Below are 18,509 nucleotides of genomic sequence, written 5' to 3'. Positions count from 1 at the left end.
CTGATTTATGAACTACTAGCCAAGTTCTTCTTATGTGAAAATAGCAGCTACTGCTTGGTTTTGAGAATGTTGGAAAACCTGTCCAAATCCCTTTCTCAAGGATAGAAGCAAGAAAGAACAATACAAAGTAGGATGAAAACATCTGAGCATACCCTTCTAAGCACACATACTTTGTGTACACAGTTTAATCCAACATTCAGACTATCTGGTATTTCACCAATTCATTTTTCTGTTATTCCTGTGAAGCATCATCAATGGCTTCAAGGTCAACCAGAAGATAAGAAGTTTCTGAAAGCTCCACTTTGATATCAGTTTGGTTTGAAAGAAGCTTAACTCTCACCATGATTGTCTGTCAGCCACAAGGTTTAGAGGACCTAATAGCGCCCAGATGGCTGATAGTGATGACATTGTAAATATCTTCACAAAAGCATGCACTAAAGCTGGATTACTCACAAATATCCTGATTGTTTTAGCGAAATCATGCATTAAAGAATTCTGGTGTATGTGTGTATAACACACACATATATATAGTGGCATAAAAAGTGGAAAGACCCATATATATAAAGCCACGTTGAATTTAAGTTTGGGGAAAATGTGAAATATCAATCCAATAAATCAAATATTATAAATAAATAAATATATCCAGCAGCCCAAAATGCTTATGCTTTATATACTTGGTTTTCTTTAAAATATCTCTTTCAAATTATAATTAATATGTGTTTCTCATGGTAGTACTTTCACTATGGTTATTAAAAAGCAGGGTATTTTCAGGGTTTTTTTTAAAAAAAGCTTTTAAAATAATTTACAAATATTAGGTGTTAGATGCACAATGAAAATAATCAACTGTCTTTTTGTAGCCTCAGTTTATTTATTTATTTATTTATTTATTTATTTATTTATATGCTTGTATACCGCTAATATCTCAGCCTAAGTCGGCGACTCATTGCGGTTTACAACAATTAAAAACAGTATTCAATTTAAAACATAAAACATATATACAATACAAATTATTGGGCCACCAATAATAATCACAAGCATCTCGTAACTAAAAACACAATCCAAAATTCGTCGTCCATGATTGCCAGTCCTTAGTCATCAAAGTTCGTTGCAACGGATTAACCGAATGCTTGTTTAAACATCCATGTTTGGAGACATAAAAAGTCTCAAATGCACTTCCAGTTTCAAAAGTTAGAAACAGGAGAAATGTTAGTATTTCTTGCATGCCTATATTAATGGAGAACAATAAATAAATAAATATTGTTAATAAATAAATATTGTTAACATATCTCAAAAAGACAAGAGTTCTTTCTCCCACCCTGGACATTCCACATGTTTCTTAGTTTCCAATAGACCTCACAGCCTCTGAGGATACCTGGTGTAGATGCAGGTGAAACGTCAGGAGAGGATGCTTCCAGAACATGGCCATACAGCCTGGAAAATTCACAACAACCCAATTAATATTATTATTATTCACAAATAAAAATAAAACTGTTACCCATAACTGAGTAAATCTCTGGCTTATATGGGCTGATTTGTGCACAAGTCATACCACTCTGTACTCAGTAATGGAAATGACGAGTGTCACGACACTTTGAAGCCTAACAGATTTATTGTGGCATAACCTTTAATGGGGTGGACATGTACTCATTTATAGCTCATCCTATCATGACAAGCTAGCTTGGTCCCTCTTCTCTGGCTTCCTTCAGGTAATAGCTGTATTTCATGTCTATCTTCATGTATTATGCTTTAAATGCTTTTAAATTCTTTTTATATAGTGGTGTTTTAATGAGATAATTTATTTTAATCTTTTTTAGATAATGTGTTTTACTATTATAATTCATATCTTGGAGTGCTCAGTTTTAATCTATGATGTACGATAAGTCATTTTGGGTACCACATTGGGAGAATGGCAGTAAATTAATGAATTAGTCAATCAGTCCTGGATTGGAGCCTACTCATTGAGACCTCGTGGGCCATCCAGTCCAACCCCCTGCCAAGAAGCAGGAAAAACACATTTAAAGCACCCCAACAGATAGTTCAGCTTCTGCTTACAAGCCTCCAAAGAAAGAGCCTCCACCACACTCCGGGAGAGAGAGTTCCACAGCTGAACAGCTCTCACAGTCAGGAAGTTCTTCTAATGTTCAGGTAGAATCTCTTTTCCTGTGGTTTGAAGCCATTATTCCGCATCTTAGTATTCAGGTCAGCAGAAAACAAACTTGCTCCCTCCTCCCTATGACTTTCCCTCACATATTTATACATGGCCATCATGTCCCCTCTCAGCCTTCTCTTCTGCAGGCTAAACATGCCCAGCTCCTTAAGGTGCTCCTCATAGGGCTTGTTCTCCAGACCCTTGATCATGTTAGTCACTCTCCTCTCGACACATTCCAGCTTGTCAACATCTCCCTTTGATTGTGGTGCCCAGAATTGGACACAGTATTCCAGGTGTGGTCTGATCAAGGCAGAATAAAGAGGTAGCATGACCTCCCTGAATCTAGACACTAGACTCCTATTTATGCAAGGCCAAAATCCCATTGGCTTTTTTTGCTGCTGCATGACATTGTTGGCTCATATTTAACTTGTTGTCCACAAAAACTCCAAGATCTTTTTCACACGTACTGCTGTTGAGCCAGGCATCCCCCATTCTGTATTTTTGCATTTAATTTTTTCTGCCTAAGTGGAGTATTTTGCATTTGTCCCTGTTGAACTTCATTTTGTTAGTTTTGGCCCTTTCTCTATCAAGAACTAAATGTTGCATTTATAAGGGTTGTGAGGTAACTTTCCAACCATTACCAATGAAAATAGATAGTACTATGATAAATGGTCATAGTATAATTTCAGTATAAGGCAGCTTGCCTTATATAGTTTCTATATAGTGTTAGAGGGAATACAGGAAAGTCTCAGTATACAGCAGCTTGCCTCAGTATAAGGCATGAAACTAAAAGGGAAATGATGGCTGACATGAGAAACATCTCTTGGACTCTCAGGTAAGGAGATATGAGCATGAAAGAATGAGGCAAAGGGAGAGATAGTAATGGGACCAGGGACAGGGATCGCTTGGCTGGAGAGGAGAGTGTAGCCTGTTTGCCATGGATGGTGTGATTTGGAACCATGTCAAGATAATTGCATTTTGCACACACAGAGATCTTGTGCTCTGAAGCAAAACTGCTGCCTTCCCAGACAGACAATATCCAGTAAAGTTTCATAAAGACAAGCAAGAAGGGTCCTGCAAACTGGAAGCACAATATTTACAACTGTTCAGTAACCTACTATGTAAACATAATTTAATAATCCATTAACCTTTAAAGAATGTGAAGAACAAATTCTGTTCAGTACATTTTTGTTTATAATTGTTATTTTATCCCTGAAACTTAACAAACATTTACTGCCATCTAGTGGAGAACCATAAATGAATATCCCTGCTAAGCTGCTAAGTAGGTTGCTGTGCACACCTGTCTGCCTTTAGTGGCCTTTGGAGCGCACTGGTCCTACTCCCTATAATTGGCTAAATAACATTTTCATTACCGAGGCTATGCACTAGCAAAACTAGTCAACCCACATTATAGAGTTCCTTTAATTTTGCTGTTATTTTGGCAAAATGTGAAAGGGCTAAGAGGATTTGCATATAAATTGTTATTATTTTTGCCCTTCTATGGTAGGCAAAGTTGCACCTAGTACTGAACACAGAGGCTTAATTACTAATGAGCCTGAATTGTTAATAACATACTAAGCTGCTATTTCAGAGTCAACCACATTCCAGTGACCCAGAGCTGTTTTTAAGGTGGGGCCTTCACATTGGCAGGCAGGTTGTTGATCATTTTGCCTCATTACAGGTACTTGCAGAGGAAGGACAAGTTATTTTTCCTCGCCACTGCTCTTCAAACATACTTACATATGCAGACATTTAGCAAGCACAATGTGTACTAAGAAATGCTTGTTGTGTATTCAGTGCAGCCTACTGCCAAATAAATGTGCATAGCGTAAATTGCAGGCAGCCTTTATTGCAGGGTAGATCGAAGTCATCTTGGAAGGGTTCAGTAGCTATCACTATCTTAATCTTTCTTAGAGTTTGATCATGCACTGATTGATAACTCCTCAGGAGACTCAAATACATAGAAATCTTGGCAACCCAGTTTTCCCAGATTCTTTCAGAGGAGCTCTGGTTCCTTCATTCCCGTTTTGGAGCCTGTGCCTGGTTTTCAAGATGGATTTTCTAATATTTGAAAGTGCCTTCTAGCCCAATTCTAGAATGAATTAGTTCACATTCCTGTATGTGTCATGGTTGGCAAGGACTTGCCCCAAGAGTCCCCTGTTTTCTGCTCCCTGCTGTGGCTTCAGAGAAGAAGGCCAGGGTGATTAGTCTAATTCTCTCAGGGCTTTCAAGTAGTCTGCTGATTCCACTTGGCCTGACTTGCCAAAAATACACAAAACAAGAAGAGATTTCTAGGATCCATACATATTGGTCTCTGGGCTTGTCCATACGACTCCCTGGGCTTTAACTAAGCAACTTTGCCACCTCATTAGCCTCTAATAGTTTTTCTGCCTTTTGCTATACATATACTCATACCCCCTATCTTGTGTGGTGCTTCTGTGGTGTCTTCTAGTTCCAACTAAACCTCTTTGCATGCTTTCCCCATCTGCTTATACAGCATTGGAGCCCATGGCGGCACAGTGGGTTAAAGCACTGAGCTGCTGAACTTGCTGACCAAAAGGTTGCAAGTTCAAATCCAGAAAGTGGCGTGAACTCCCACTGTGAGCCCCAGCTTCTGCCAACCTAGCAGTTCGAAAACTTGCAAATGTGAGTAGATCAATAGGTACAGCTCTGACAGGAAGTCATGCTAGCCACATTACCTTTAAGGCGTCTATAGACAACACCGGTTCCTTGGCTTAGAAATTTTGATGAGCACCAACCCCCAGAGTTGGACACAACTGGACTTAATGTCAAGGGAAAACCTTTACCTTACCCTATGCAGCATTGAGCATGTATGCTGCACTTATATACAGAATTCATTCCAAGTGGATGTCCTTTGAGCTTGCTACTCATAATCTCTGCCCTTCATAGGATGTTAAGCTTCTTTTGGTATACACTGTGGAAACACTTATGGTAGATGGTCAAGCAGCTGGAATGAAAGGCTTCCCTCTCATGGGACTTTCAGCAATGGAGCTGATTCCAATTTTTGGGGGAGCCTTGAATGAGATGATTTCCATGACACCTTTCTCATTCATCTCTCTCCTTATTGTGTCACCCTGTCCTTATTCTTATGCATTGCCCCTTCTGGGCCCTCTGTAAAACTGCCAGATAAGAGAGTGCAACATAACTGGATAGTGATGCTGCATCTAATTACGACTTGCTGACTCAGAGAGTGCAATGAATAGGCATGAGTAGCCTGAAGGTGGAACAGCAGGGCCTTGCATGTGTGTGGGCATGTGTGTCAGCAGATGCCTAAACATACCAAAAACTGAAGCCAATACTGCCTGGAACATCTACTGAAAGCACAGCATAAATGGTGATTTATACTGGTGCAATTGTGTGTTACACTGACATAAGCACTTTCTCAAGCAACATGGGTAGGGGAAGGAGATGGGGGAGGGGAGTATCTCTGTCACAAGAGAAGCAGCCTACGATTTGCCCAGTTGCATAGGATTCAGCAGTACAGTTTCCTCTCTCAAGTAAGTCAGCATTTAGGATTATCCCTCCTTCCCATAGTTACTACATGTCTAATGTGGCCACATTACCTCTGCTACTGCTATAGTCGCCGATTGGCTGAGAAAGGTGGTATACAAATACAGTAAGTAAATAAATAATAGTGCTGCATAGCCTTCTCACATGCTAGCATAGTTATTCTAACCAATATAGAATAAAATATAATATTATAAAGTAAATAAATATAACATAGTAATAAAACATAATTCAGAATAAACATGTATAGTTATCTGGTTCAGTTTTAGTTTTTCAAAATAATTCTGCTATCCCTCCAAATCAGAATAGTAACTATCAGTAAAAATGTTCAATAAAATCAGAATTGTACTCTGCTTTTATTGAACATAAGAACAGTGATAAAAGTATGCAATGATTTGTTTTCTCCATTGCTTTATTATTCTTATTGTTATTATATTCCCAGGTTGTGACACCATTATACACTTAAATAGTAAAGGTAAATATTAAGAGAAAACATAACAAAGTCATGTTGGGCTAGCTCACTGGTGTTTTGCCAGTCATTTTATATCGATCATGGTCAATTAAGTTTGATGTCCTCGCCATGTTCATCTGACCCATCTCAGTAAGATAAAAGCATGTATCCAGCTGCTGTTTAAATATACCATTTTGGATTTTGATCTTTTTCATTTCTAATCATATTTGACTTTTGTAAATATGGATTATATATTTCCAGGTACATTAATAAAAGAGTACCATATATAGCAGTCTCAGGTATCTCCTAAAGGCAGGACCTGACATCTCATAATCAACAATGCAATGCAGACACAAAGGCTTGACTCAAGTGATTATATTGGCATAACTATCCAATGGTTATAGCATGGAGTAGTGGTCTGAGAATTGGACTAAGACACTACAAATCCAGGGTTTGAATTGCTGCTCAACCATGAGAATTTAAGGGGGGACTTTTGGCAAGTCACATTCTCTTGGGCGGATAGTAATGTTAAAACCTCTCTGAAGAAATTCTGCCATGAACCCCCAGGATAGGTTCATATCAGGATTGCTATATGACCTGGGCATACAACACCAAGTGTGTAGTGGTTAAATCTCATATATGTATTTCTCACATAGTTTCAAAATGTGGGAGAAAAACCTTGCTTGGCTTTGATATTAGTCTCAAGCTTTCTGAATTAATTTTACATTTGAAAGCAGTACAGCTTTAAAAGAATTCGTTTCTCATGTCAGATTTAGCCTCACAATGTGCAATGTAAAATATGACTCTAGTTCAGTGGTTCTCAACCTGGGGTCCCCAGATGTTTTTGGCTTTCAACTCCCAGAAATCCTAAAAGCTGGTAAACTGGCTATGATTTCTGGGAGTTGTAGGCCAAAAACATCTGGGGACCCCAGGTTGAGAACCACTGCTCTAGTTAATCTCTTCTTGTTTATTATTCTTGACATCAAAATTGCATCCAAAATTGCAGAACAAATATAAAAATGAAGCTATAATTTTGCAAATATCAAGATTTCTGCTCTGTGTTGCCTAAATGTGCAAAATGTGTAAATATGTGCCTGGATGTTATTTCTCTATAGGAGCATGCCTTCACTGCTTGTTTCCTTCAATCTACAGCTTTGGGAGGGGGATGAGGAAAATGCTATATCAAGACAATAAAAGCCAAAAAACCATGCTGCAGTTTTTGACCTAGTGGGTATTTTGAAGTTAGTATAGTCAATTCCTTTGATTTGCTTCATTTCATTACCTCTTAGGTCTAGAGATACTGATGGAATATGTTTGTCTTGGATTTATTATGCTTACAGTATAGAAGCGCTCTGAGTTCTTCTGCAGATGGGGTCAAAATGCAAAGCTGGGTTTTTTCTGCCCATGTCCTTTCCAACCTCCATTTCATTTAACAACTATCCTAGTTGTTTATTCCCTGTGCCTTAACAACTATCAGCTCACTTTTGAGGGAGAAGAATTTTCCTGTCATCCTTTTTTCCTTGAGTTTCCCGAGGAACTGTCAAATTAACTACATGTAAGCTACCCTAAGACTTTTTGTTTGAAGGGCAGACTTTGAAGGGTGGGTTTTAGAGAGAACTACAGGCAGAAGAAGAGAGGCATCCCCTTTTAATGTCTTAAATCCCTCTAAAAGAGGTTTATTTCATCCTACGCCTTACTTGCTTCTACGCTCTCTCTCCATTTGTCACCCATTCCAACTACACTCATTTTCCTTAGTTTTCTATTACTTGAGTGTATTATCAATTCTACACTTAATCAAAATGCTCCTTGACCCTTGCCTCTCTGATAGTCCATAAATGAACCCTGAAGCAAAAACTTAAAGGCCATTGGTATGAACAGAGGTTCAGCCAGTGATAATGTCAGGATTGGATGGAAGATAAGCCACTTAGCACTTCTGCTGGTGTCAGAACAGGGGTCCACAACATCCAGGAGTTCACACTGAATTCTATGGATGGCTGGGACCAGCAATGGCAATATAGAGGGTGAGGTAATGGTCCATTAAGGCTGATGCACTCTTGGCCCAGCTGGACCTTGTGAACACCATCCTACCAGTAGATTTACCCACCAGTGTAGATTCACCCTTTGTCAACCTCTAGAAGTAAACATAGAACTGCTGGAGTAATCTCACTCTGCCACAAACAGGCATAAGACATTGACTAGATATCATTTGTTGCTTGAACAGTCCTAATGATTTTGTTTTCTACATCTATAACTTATGTAAAAAGACATTTTGACAAGGCATTCTCATCCCATCAGTTCCTTCTCCTTTTGACTTTGTGTCATAAATGTTTTTCCATAGTGTTTGACATCTATGGTAATATGTTCTCAGCAAGTTTCTGCATTACTAGTACAGTAATACAATGCATTAAAATCGAAGATGGCAGTTTAAGAGAGATTGAGGGGAATGCGCCAATTAGCTCCACTCATTTATTTTTGAAAATCTGTATTACAAGGTCAGAGAAGCCAATTTGTATTTCTTGTCAAAGAGACTGTCTTAACTTTAAACTGCTAAGTATCAATAAAAAACGCACCTCTTTTGGTATTTGGTACCAGTATACAGCTAATGGCTGTGAAAACAACCAGTTGAGTGGAAACTTTAGGAGAACAAATTGCAGAAATATTTGAATAGAATGACTAGTAAAAGGCCAGCTGTTGTTGCATAAAGTGCACATATGACAACAGGGGAACAAACAACAATAATCTTTTACTTTTCCAACAATGCAAACATATGCAACCATTTTACTTGTCTTTTGACGAAGGGCAAGATGGATGGATGGTATCCTTGAAGTGACTGGCTTGACCGTGAAAGAACTGGGGGTGGTGATGGCCGACAGGGAGCTCTGGCATGGGCTGGTCCATGAAGTCACAAAGAGTCTGAAGCGACTGAACAAACAGCAACAAAAATCATTTTTATAGCTGTACAATTCCCCTTCTTGATCACAAATCACCAACGTTATCCATGGGACCAAAACAAGGAACTTAATAAAGATTTTGACCCAATTCATCAATTTATCTAGTTATCTCCTGAACATACAGTTTGGATTTGTGTGTGTGTGTGTTTGGAAGTACACATATGTGTGCATTTGGATTGTATTTGTTTTCTTCCAAATTGCTGCATTTAATCTATTTTATTTGCAAAATATTTTTAAGTATTGTGTGTGCTACAATTCAGTTTTTGTTCCATTCAAATCATAAGTAAAACCATCAACATCAACTGCTGGGACAATGTTATGCCAATTTTATGTTTTGAACGTAAGTGCAGCTGCAAATTATTATTAAAAATTGATTTATCTTTCTAAAGAATTAAATCTGCTCTAGTAGTCTTTGGAAATATAGTCACCAAGCAGAAATCGAATAGTGACAGCCAGTTACAAAACCAGACTACCTTAGAATCATAGAATCATAGAGTTGGAAGAGCCCTCGTGGACCATCCAGTCCAACCCCCTACCAAAAAGCAGGAAAATCACGTTCAAAGCACCCCCAACAGATGACCATCCAGCCTCTGTTTAAAAGCCTCCAAAGAAGGAGCCTCCACCACACTACGGGGCAGAGAGTTCCACTACTGAACAGCTCTCACAGTCAGGAAGTTCTTCCTAATGTTCAGGTGGAATCTCCTTTCCTGTAGTTTGAAGCGTCCTAGTCTCCAGGACAGCAGAAAACAAGCTTGCTCCCTCCTCCCTATGACTTCCCCTCACATATTTATACATGGCTATCATGTCTCCTGTCAATAGAATTATGCTTAAAAATTGTTGAAGATCACTGCATAGCCTAGAATCACTACTGTAACTAAGCTAAAACACAAGCACCTTTTCAAGTGTTTGTTCTGATTACTATTGGTGTGCACTTTCTCTTGTATCTTGGAACAAGGACTGTTTCTTTTCTTTTCTAAAGGACTCAATAAAAGCCATTTTGACAGAAACAATCCTATGAATGTTTGCTTGTAAGTACAGATCATGTGATGCAGCCTTTAGTTGTAGTAAAAAAGTCCCTACTCAATTGTAAAAAATGATTAGACCTTCCTGCTTATATAAGCAACTGGATGCTCAGGGGTTTTAAGGATCTCCATGTTGAGTATGATCAAGGATGCTGAGTTGGTGCACAAAGTGTTCAAACCTTTTTTGTGAGATCAATAAAAATGTGCTGCAAAATGGAGCATAAAGATGATTTATTTCTTAGCCTTTGCTAGAGTTGTTCAAAAGGCTGTGATTGAACTCCAAACTTTTTGCTGAATTACTTTGCCTTATTTTCAGCAAGCATAAAAAAGTTTGATGGATGGACAGTGTGATCTTGAGAAAATAACCCATTTCCTCATCAGATAAGCTCAGGCAAAAAAGAAAAATCAGGATATTGGGAGATTTGCTATCTATTTTTCTTTACCATTGCTTAGAATACTTCAAAAACTTGGTAAGGATATAAAACTCTTACATATTTTTTTAACACCAGCATCAGCCATAACTATACGTATGTATGAATGTTTGCTTGGAGGTAAAGCTGCTTGTAATGTGATAATTTTGATTCATTTTCATCGACATTTTCCTATTGCTTAGCAGTAGAGGAGCAGATTACTAATCATGGATGAAGTATTTGAATGCTTTCATTTTTTTTATAATAATTAAATTGTTCCTGGTCAGGGTACAGATCAGGATTTTTATACTTCTGAACATAGTTACTGGTCCAAAAAAGCCTATATACCCTGTTCAATTAAAGAACTGAAAACAAAGTTCAATAAAAAAAAACTGTTGTTCAATTTGATAAAGGGTTGGTAAAAGCAAATGATCAAGGACTGAATTAAAGAGCTCCCTTAAAGGAAATGTTTGAAGCTCCTTTGCCTACAATATTCCTCCAGTTCTGCACAATAAATAAAGCAGTGTAGACATCCTGACTCTAATTGGCAAGGCCAGAGGGTTCACCATTCTTTGCAAAGAGACAATGTTGTCTGTGTTTTATAAAATGTAAGGGAAAATAAGAGAGAGTCAGTTGCTTGGCTGCAGATTTCAAAGGGTGGGGGGAAACTAAAAAAAATTCATTTCCTGACAAATTGAAGTTTCGCCATTTACAAAAAAAATGTGGAGCTTTGCTGTTATAGACATGCTGGATCCCCCTTTTGAACAAATGCCCAGCTCTTCACAATGAACAATTATAAGATTTATAGTCTGATCAGATTCAGAACAAGTAGAGACATGTGCCAGTTCTATTATAATATCCCTATCCCAAACAAGTGAGCAAAACGGATGACCTACTGGTTAAACCCCTGTGTTACTCATTATAGTTGCTGCTCAGGGAATGTTGCAATTCTAATAGACCTTTGGATGAAGCAAAAGATAGGAAAAATGGCCTCCCATTAAAGCTCATTCTCCTTGTCATAGAATCATGCTTAAAATTGTTGAAGATAACTGCATAGCCTAGAAGCACTACTATAACTTATGCTAAAACAAGTTACAAGGGGTGAGGGTCGGGCTTAAAAGTTCAACCCTGTCCTGAAATGTGTCAGGTTAAAAAAGAAACCTGGTTTACTCATAACTTGGTTAACCAGTTAAAATCTTAAGTAAACCAGGTTTCAGGGGGTAGAACCCTTTCGGGGGGGGGGGGGTAGAACCTTTAAACCCAGCCATCCAACCACCAACCCCCGGCATTGGCCCTGGAAAAGGACAGGAAGAAAAAGACTATTTCAAGATAGACTAGATTGTGGCAAGGGCCAATCTAGCCTCGGTCACCCATGGAGCCAGCCAGCTCACATCAAATAAAGTCATGCCAGCACCATGGGTTCAGAGGGGAGGAACTGGTGTTTCACTGCCACACTGGTAACACGGGAGGCTTCCTGTGTGCCAGTCTATGGGGGAACCTGTTCGCATGATGTGCGCACCACTTTTCCCCCTGCCCCAATGTGAACACCCTCCCGGCGAGGCAGGCAATGTGGCTGATGCGAAGTGTGGGACACCAGGTTCTAAGGGGCGCAGACTCTGAGATCTGCCAGGGAGGCCCTTCTCTTGGTTCCACCACTGTTTCAAATACAGTTGGTAGGGGTGAGAAAGAGCCATCTCGGTGGTGGCCCTCTAGCTCTGCAATGCCCTCCCTAGAGAGATTAGGTTAGCCCCCTCTTTTCAGGCTTTCTGATCCAATATAAAAACATGGCTTTTTAAAACAAGCCTTTGATCTTGAGTAGATTTTAAGTGTTAGCCTGAGGACCTGGCGGCTACACTTTGACACTGTTTTTTTTAATTGAATTCAGTCAGTTTTATCCGCAATTATGACTGCATTTTATGAATTCAGAATTTTAATTTTACTATATGATATTTTATGGGTGTCTGCTTATGTATTTATTGTTTTGATGTTTATGTAATTGCTTTTTATGTTATGTGCGACACTTTGGAGTGCTTTGTTAGCCGCCTGAGTCCCTTCAGGGAGATGGTGGCAGGATTCAAATAAAGATTTATCATTATTATTTATTCATGCAAGATTCTTGCATGAACCTTTTACACGCTGGGAATGTTTTAGGTGAGTATCCAGCATTGAGTTTGATGACCCATGTAGCTCCTTCCAATACCATGATTCTAAGAGATTCAAAGCTATTTCTTCTTACATAACTGAATGCAAGGTTAATGTGCCGTATAATTTCACCTACATTAAACAGTGACATGGAAGCAATTTCAAGCAGAATTGCTGGCTTGAAGTTTTCTTTCCTCCAGTTTCCTTCCTGAAAACATACTAGAAAGCTGGGCTTGGCACTACTGTAGATATATTTAGGAGTGGCTGAAAGCAGAATGACGCATTGTAACTTGAGCCCAAATGTGAATAATGCTTGAGGATGTGTAGCCTTTCCTCCTTCCCTTATTACGGGGTTTGCAAGCATTCAATCAAGCAAGTCATACATTTGATTCATTAAACGAAATGCCACTCTGCAGATCATTCAAAACACATAGTCCAGTTAGCCATTTTTCTTCAAGGAAGTATTCAGAAGTATTCTGTTCATAATCTTCTTCTATCAGTAAAATGTTTCCTTCCTAAAGTGGAAAAGATTGTTCGCATTTTCTCTTTATTATGGATCATTTTGCTGCCAAAACTATGGTTGAAAGGGAAGGGGTAAGTAAAATGCAAGTATTTTTCTCTTTATTTGTCAGGCTGAAGAAATTTAATTGACTGCACTTATAGTGTTTGAATGCTGCAGGGTGTTTTCAAACCGCCATATTGATCTTCTTATCTGCTTATATCAGAGATAAACTGAGCTTACTAGTTTCCGTTCCAGACTGGAAACTTTAACTAATTTTTCTGTTGGTTTTGAATGTTAGATGTTTCTTTTAGGAATGGAATATAACAATTAAAGAAAAGAATTATGTGTTGAAATTCCCTGTGTCCGGATTGAAATGGCAGTCTTATGGTAGCGTAAACAAAATAGTTGAAAATAGCTGTGGAAGTTCTTGGAAAAAATATTTAGATAAAATTCTTTATTTTTTTCCCTTTATGTTTTAAAATCTTCTTTTGAAGCATTTGCAGTCTGTCCTTGACAAAGCAGTTCTAATATAGCAGGTCTGACTAAAGGAAGATGTTATATACTAATAGTAATTCATATCTGGGTTATCTGTCCTAGAGAGATGAGCGGGTGAAGCAGAAGTCGATGGATTATAGAATTTAGACGGTGAAGTGGGACAGAGGTAGTTGCTTTATTACACTTTCAATAAAGTGAAATAGTTTTGCATTTAATTATTTATTTAGCTGTTATTTCACTTGTTACTTTTCTGTTAATCCTTAGGGGTGCCAAATATAAAAAATATATCCAAAATGTATCTGAAGGTGTCTCAATGTGGCCTTAATGAACAGATTAAAGACCTCAGCCCACCCTGCTGCCAGTCAGTAGTGCCTCCTCAATTCATTATGTTATTTTGCCATCTGCTCCTAGGGAACTATGTGACTTATGCAGCAGTGGTATAGTGGTTTGAGCACTAGACTACAAGTTGAACCATAGTTCAAATCCACATTTGGCCTTGAAAACCCCCTGGGTGACCCCAGGCAATTCATACTCTCTCAGCCTCAAAGGGTAGCAAAGGTAAATCCCCCTCAGAGGACATCTTGCCAAGAAAGTCCTATGATATGTTAGCATTATGGTCTCCATAGGTCAGAAATAACTTCAAGGTTTACAGCAACAATAATTCTTATAACTAATAACTTCCAGCTATATGACCATGTTCTAGAAGCATTTTCTCCTGACATTTCTCCTGCATATATGGCAGGCATACTCAGAGGTTGTGAGGTCTGTTGTAAACTAGGAAAATTGGATTTATATATCTGTGGAAGGTCCAGGGTGGGAGAAAAAACTCTTATCTGTTGGAGGCAAGTGTTGCAATTAATCACCTTAATTATCATTGCATAGACTTGCAGCTTCAAGGCCTGGCTGCTTCCTGTCTGGGGGAATCCTTTGTGGGAGGTGTTAGTTGGCCCTGATTGTTTCATGTCTGGAATTCCCCTTTATTTGTCTGGAATTTGTCTGGAATTTGTTCTTTATTTAATGTCCTGATTTTAGAGTTTTTTTAAATACTGGCAGCCAGATTTTGTTCATTTTAATGGTTTCTTCCTTTCTGTTGAAATCATCCATATGCTTGTGGATTTCAATGACTTCAATGTCTGTGTAGCGTGACATGGTAGTTGTTAGAGTAGTCCAGCATTTCTGTGTTCTCAAATAATATGCTATATCCAGGTTGGTTCATCAGATGTTCTGCTGTGGCTGACTTCTCTGGCTGAATTAGTCTGCAGTGCCTTTCATGTTCCTTGATTCATGCTTGGGCAATGCTGCGTTTGGTGGTCCCTATGTAGACTTGTCCACAGCTGCATGATATATGGTAGACAGAGGTGAGGGGATCCCTCTTGTCCTTCGCTGAATGTAGCATTCGTTGGATTTTCTTAGTGGGTCTGTATGTTGTGTTTCCTCATCAGCTTCCCTATGCAGTCACACCTAGCTCCAACAGACAAGAGTTCTTTCTCCCACCCTGGACATTCCACTGATATGTAAACCCCATTTTCCTAGTTTCCAACAGACCTCACAACCTCTGAGGATGCCTACCATAGATGCAGGAGAAACATCAGTAGAGAATGCTTCTAGAACATGGCCATATAGCCTGAAAAACCCACAACAACCCAGTGATTCCAGCCATGAAAGCCTTCAATAATCCACTAATAACTTCCAAACACTGTTTGTTTATAGTCTAGATAAGTTACATGACTTCTTTAAAAACTGCATGGTGCACTTTACTAAACCACTTAAAATCCTCCAGCCATGTTTACAGGTGGAGTCAAAAAGTAACTATCTAAGCTCAGTGCCTCATAGCAATAATTATTGTTTATCATCAAATGCTGCCACATCAAAACAAAGAGGAGAAATGATTTCTTTCGGTACATGCTGAGTCATAGTATTCATCTTAGAAGTGGAGCCCAATCATGTCTCAGTACTTTTCCTTCAGAGGGTAACAGAGTTTGGGTCATGTACCCAAAAGAATGTCTCTTGGGTTGAACCAGGTTCTTTCTCGTTTTTTATTCAGTTGTAGGTCAAGCGCTCCATATTAACCATTTTCTAACCCTAGTAGTGGGACATTCGCCTTGGTGCCAGAACATAAGATGTGGCAAGAACATCTTCATCAAACAGATAGAGAGAAATGTCTGCTGGATTTCCAGTTGTTCAAACTGTGAAAAGTCTTGCTAGTTTAGTCACGTGGTGATTCCTTTCACTTTTTATACAGTCACGGGAAGGAGGAGCGCTCCAGTAATCACTCCCACATTTAAGGAAAACTCTCGACTTCCTCTCAGGTTGGATCTACACTCCCATATAATCCAGTTTCTGATCCCAGATTATCTGCTTTGAACTGGATTATATTAGTCTGCACTGCCATATAATCCATTTCAAAGCAGATAATCTGGGATCAGATTATACGGCAGTGTAGATGGGCCTCAGCGACATCTTGTAGATTCCATGCAGTGAGGTAGTAAATCCATGTTAGGGTTTGGTCTGGACTTTAAAGAAGCTATCTGCTTTCAATAATGAAGTTCAGGTTCTCTGAACGTAGGATGGATTTGCCCCTCACTGATGTGGAACGCAGCAGCTGTCACTTCCTGCTGTCTTGATCCTTGAGGGAATGTGGCTGAAGGGTAAGCAGTGGAGGAGAGGTGTTCATAACAATGAAATGGATGCCAGTTCATGCTGGACCAGAGCTGTTGCAGTTCTGCTCCCACTCACCCCAGACTGATCATGGGGCTGCTCTCAACATAAGTAGTTTAATATCCTTTCATGTAACACTGTGTTCATATCACTAGGGCTCAGAATGAAACTTTGTATTGTCTCTTGTTTGATGAATGTGAGCTGTGCTGCCAAATGGCTTGTGTGCACTCCCTCCCGCACTGCCTAATGCCAGCCATCTTGAGCTATGTCCATTCATTCCTACTTGCCTAGAGTTTCCATTCTTCTTCTTGATTCCTCCCACAATCAACACAGAGCAGGCTTTGACTTATGCTTTGGGAAAATGATTTTACAATTTACAATTTCCTTGTCATCAAAGCCATGAGGAAGGTTACAGTAACTATTAGAAACTGATCTGAATGCTCGTGTCCTTATAATAATTTTGAAGAGCGCTTGTGTGTGCGAAATGCTTGCCATAAGATATTGGCCGGGGCTTCCAATAAATGTTGAAGGCAGCAGGATGGAGAAGGCTGGTTTGGATAGTTAAGTTTCCAGGATTCGCTATTATTGGTGACACAGGTTGATCTTTAAGAAACTCTCTGTGTGTGTAGTTTTAGAATCTGAACACCTTCCATATAGCATCACTTTTGAATTTTTTGGATTCATAGTGAAGCTTTACTCTGCCTGCTGTGTCTTGAATTCTTAACTCCTTGCATTAAGGAGCCCTGTGGCACAATCAGTTAAATCATTGTGCCAACTGGACTGCTAACCAAAAGGTCGGCAGTTCAAATCTGGGGAGCAGGGCAAGCTCCCATCTGTCAGCTCCAGCTTCTCATGCGGGGACATGAGAGAAGCCTCCCATAAGATGGTGAAACATCTGGGCATCCCCTGGGCAATGCCCTTGCAGACAGCTAATTCTCCCTCACCAGAAGTGACTTGCAGTTTCTCAAGTTTATTTATTTATTTATTTATTTATTTATTTATTATTTAAACTTATATGCCGCCACTCCCCTGGGGCTCGGAGCGGCTTACAAGAATAGCTAAAATCTAACAAAGTTTAAAAGCAATTTTAAAAAATTTAAAAACAACAGTATCAAACATTAAAAGCCTGTCGGAACAGGTATGTCTTACAAGCCCTGCGGAAAGCTGGTAAGTCCCGCACGGCACGAACTTCAGGTGGCAGAGCATTCCAGACTGATGGCGCCACTGCTGTGAAGGCTCTGCATCTGGTTGCCGTTAGACGCAAGGTCTTGACACTGGGGACTTCCAATAAATCTTGGTCCTCAGAACGGAGGGATCTCTGGGGTTGGTAGGGGGTGAGACGATCCCTCAGATACATTGGCCCCAGACCATGCAAGGCCTTAAAGGTGAGTACCATCACTTTGAAAGTGATCCGGTGCTCAATTGGTAACCAATGCAGCTGTAGTAAGATTGGTGTTATGTGGCATCTCATCGGAATTCCCGCAAGAAGCCGAGCAGCTGCGTTTTGTACCAACTTGAGCTTCCGAATCACCGACAGAGGGAGGCCAATGTAGAGGGCGTTACAGTAGTCCAGTCTTGAGATGACCGTGACCTGGATCACCGTAGCTAGGTTGTCCCTGGACAGGTAGGGGGCCAGCCGTCTAGCCTGCCGCAGGTGAAAGAAGGCGGTTTTGCTCATGGCGGAGACCTGGGCCTCCATTGTCAGCAGAGGGTCCAAAAGGACTCCCAGACTCTTTACCAACGATGACGGGCATAACGCCTCGCCATCCAGGGTGGGCAGAAGGATGTCCCCACTGCCCGGTCCACCCAGCCATAGAATCTCCGTCTTTGCGGGATTCACCCTCAACCTGCTGGCACGCAGCCATCCAGTAACGGCCTCGAGGCACTGATGGAAACAATCGGGTACAGAGTCCGGTCGGCCTTCCATCTTCAGCAACAGCTGAGTGTCATCGGCATACTGATAACACTCAAGCCCAAAACCTCGAACCAGCTGAGCAAGTGGTTGCATATAGATGTTAAACAACAGAGGGGAGAGAATGGCCCCCTGAGGAACCCCACAAGATAGAGGGGACCTCTCAGAGACCAGGCCTCCCCTCTCCACTCGCTGTCCACGGTTGTGAAGAAAGGAGGACAGCCAGTTTAAAGCTGTCCCCCTGATTCCAGCAACAGCAAGGCGGTGGGTCAAGAGATTGTGGTCGACT

The 18,509-nt window shown here is 40.0% G+C and overlaps 1 protein-coding gene across 3 annotated transcripts in view; it reads left to right on the top strand.

The window, feature by feature from the left end:
• Nucleotides 1-18,509, top strand: part of SASH1 (SAM and SH3 domain containing 1) — a 655,322-nt gene that overhangs the window by 405,334 nt on the left and 231,479 nt on the right. The window contains exon 1 of one of the 3 annotated variants that reach the window (XM_067466128.1): nt 13,015-13,247. The exons of the other annotated variants lie outside the window; for them this stretch is intronic. Within the exon in view, the coding sequence (XP_067322229.1) occupies nt 13,206-13,247 (42 nt within the window). The 5' untranslated portion in view covers nt 13,015-13,205. Of the gene's footprint in view, nt 1-13,014; nt 13,248-18,509 lie in introns of those variants that run through there. 3 annotated transcript variants of the gene reach the window in all.

Source organism: Anolis sagrei, chromosome 1, assembly GCF_037176765.1.
Source record: "Anolis sagrei isolate rAnoSag1 chromosome 1, rAnoSag1.mat, whole genome shotgun sequence".
Lineage (NCBI taxonomy): Eukaryota > Metazoa > Chordata > Lepidosauria > Squamata > Dactyloidae > Anolis > Anolis sagrei.
The sequence above is the reverse complement of the archived record's forward strand: the minus strand, read 5'-3'. Positions and strand labels throughout refer to the sequence as shown.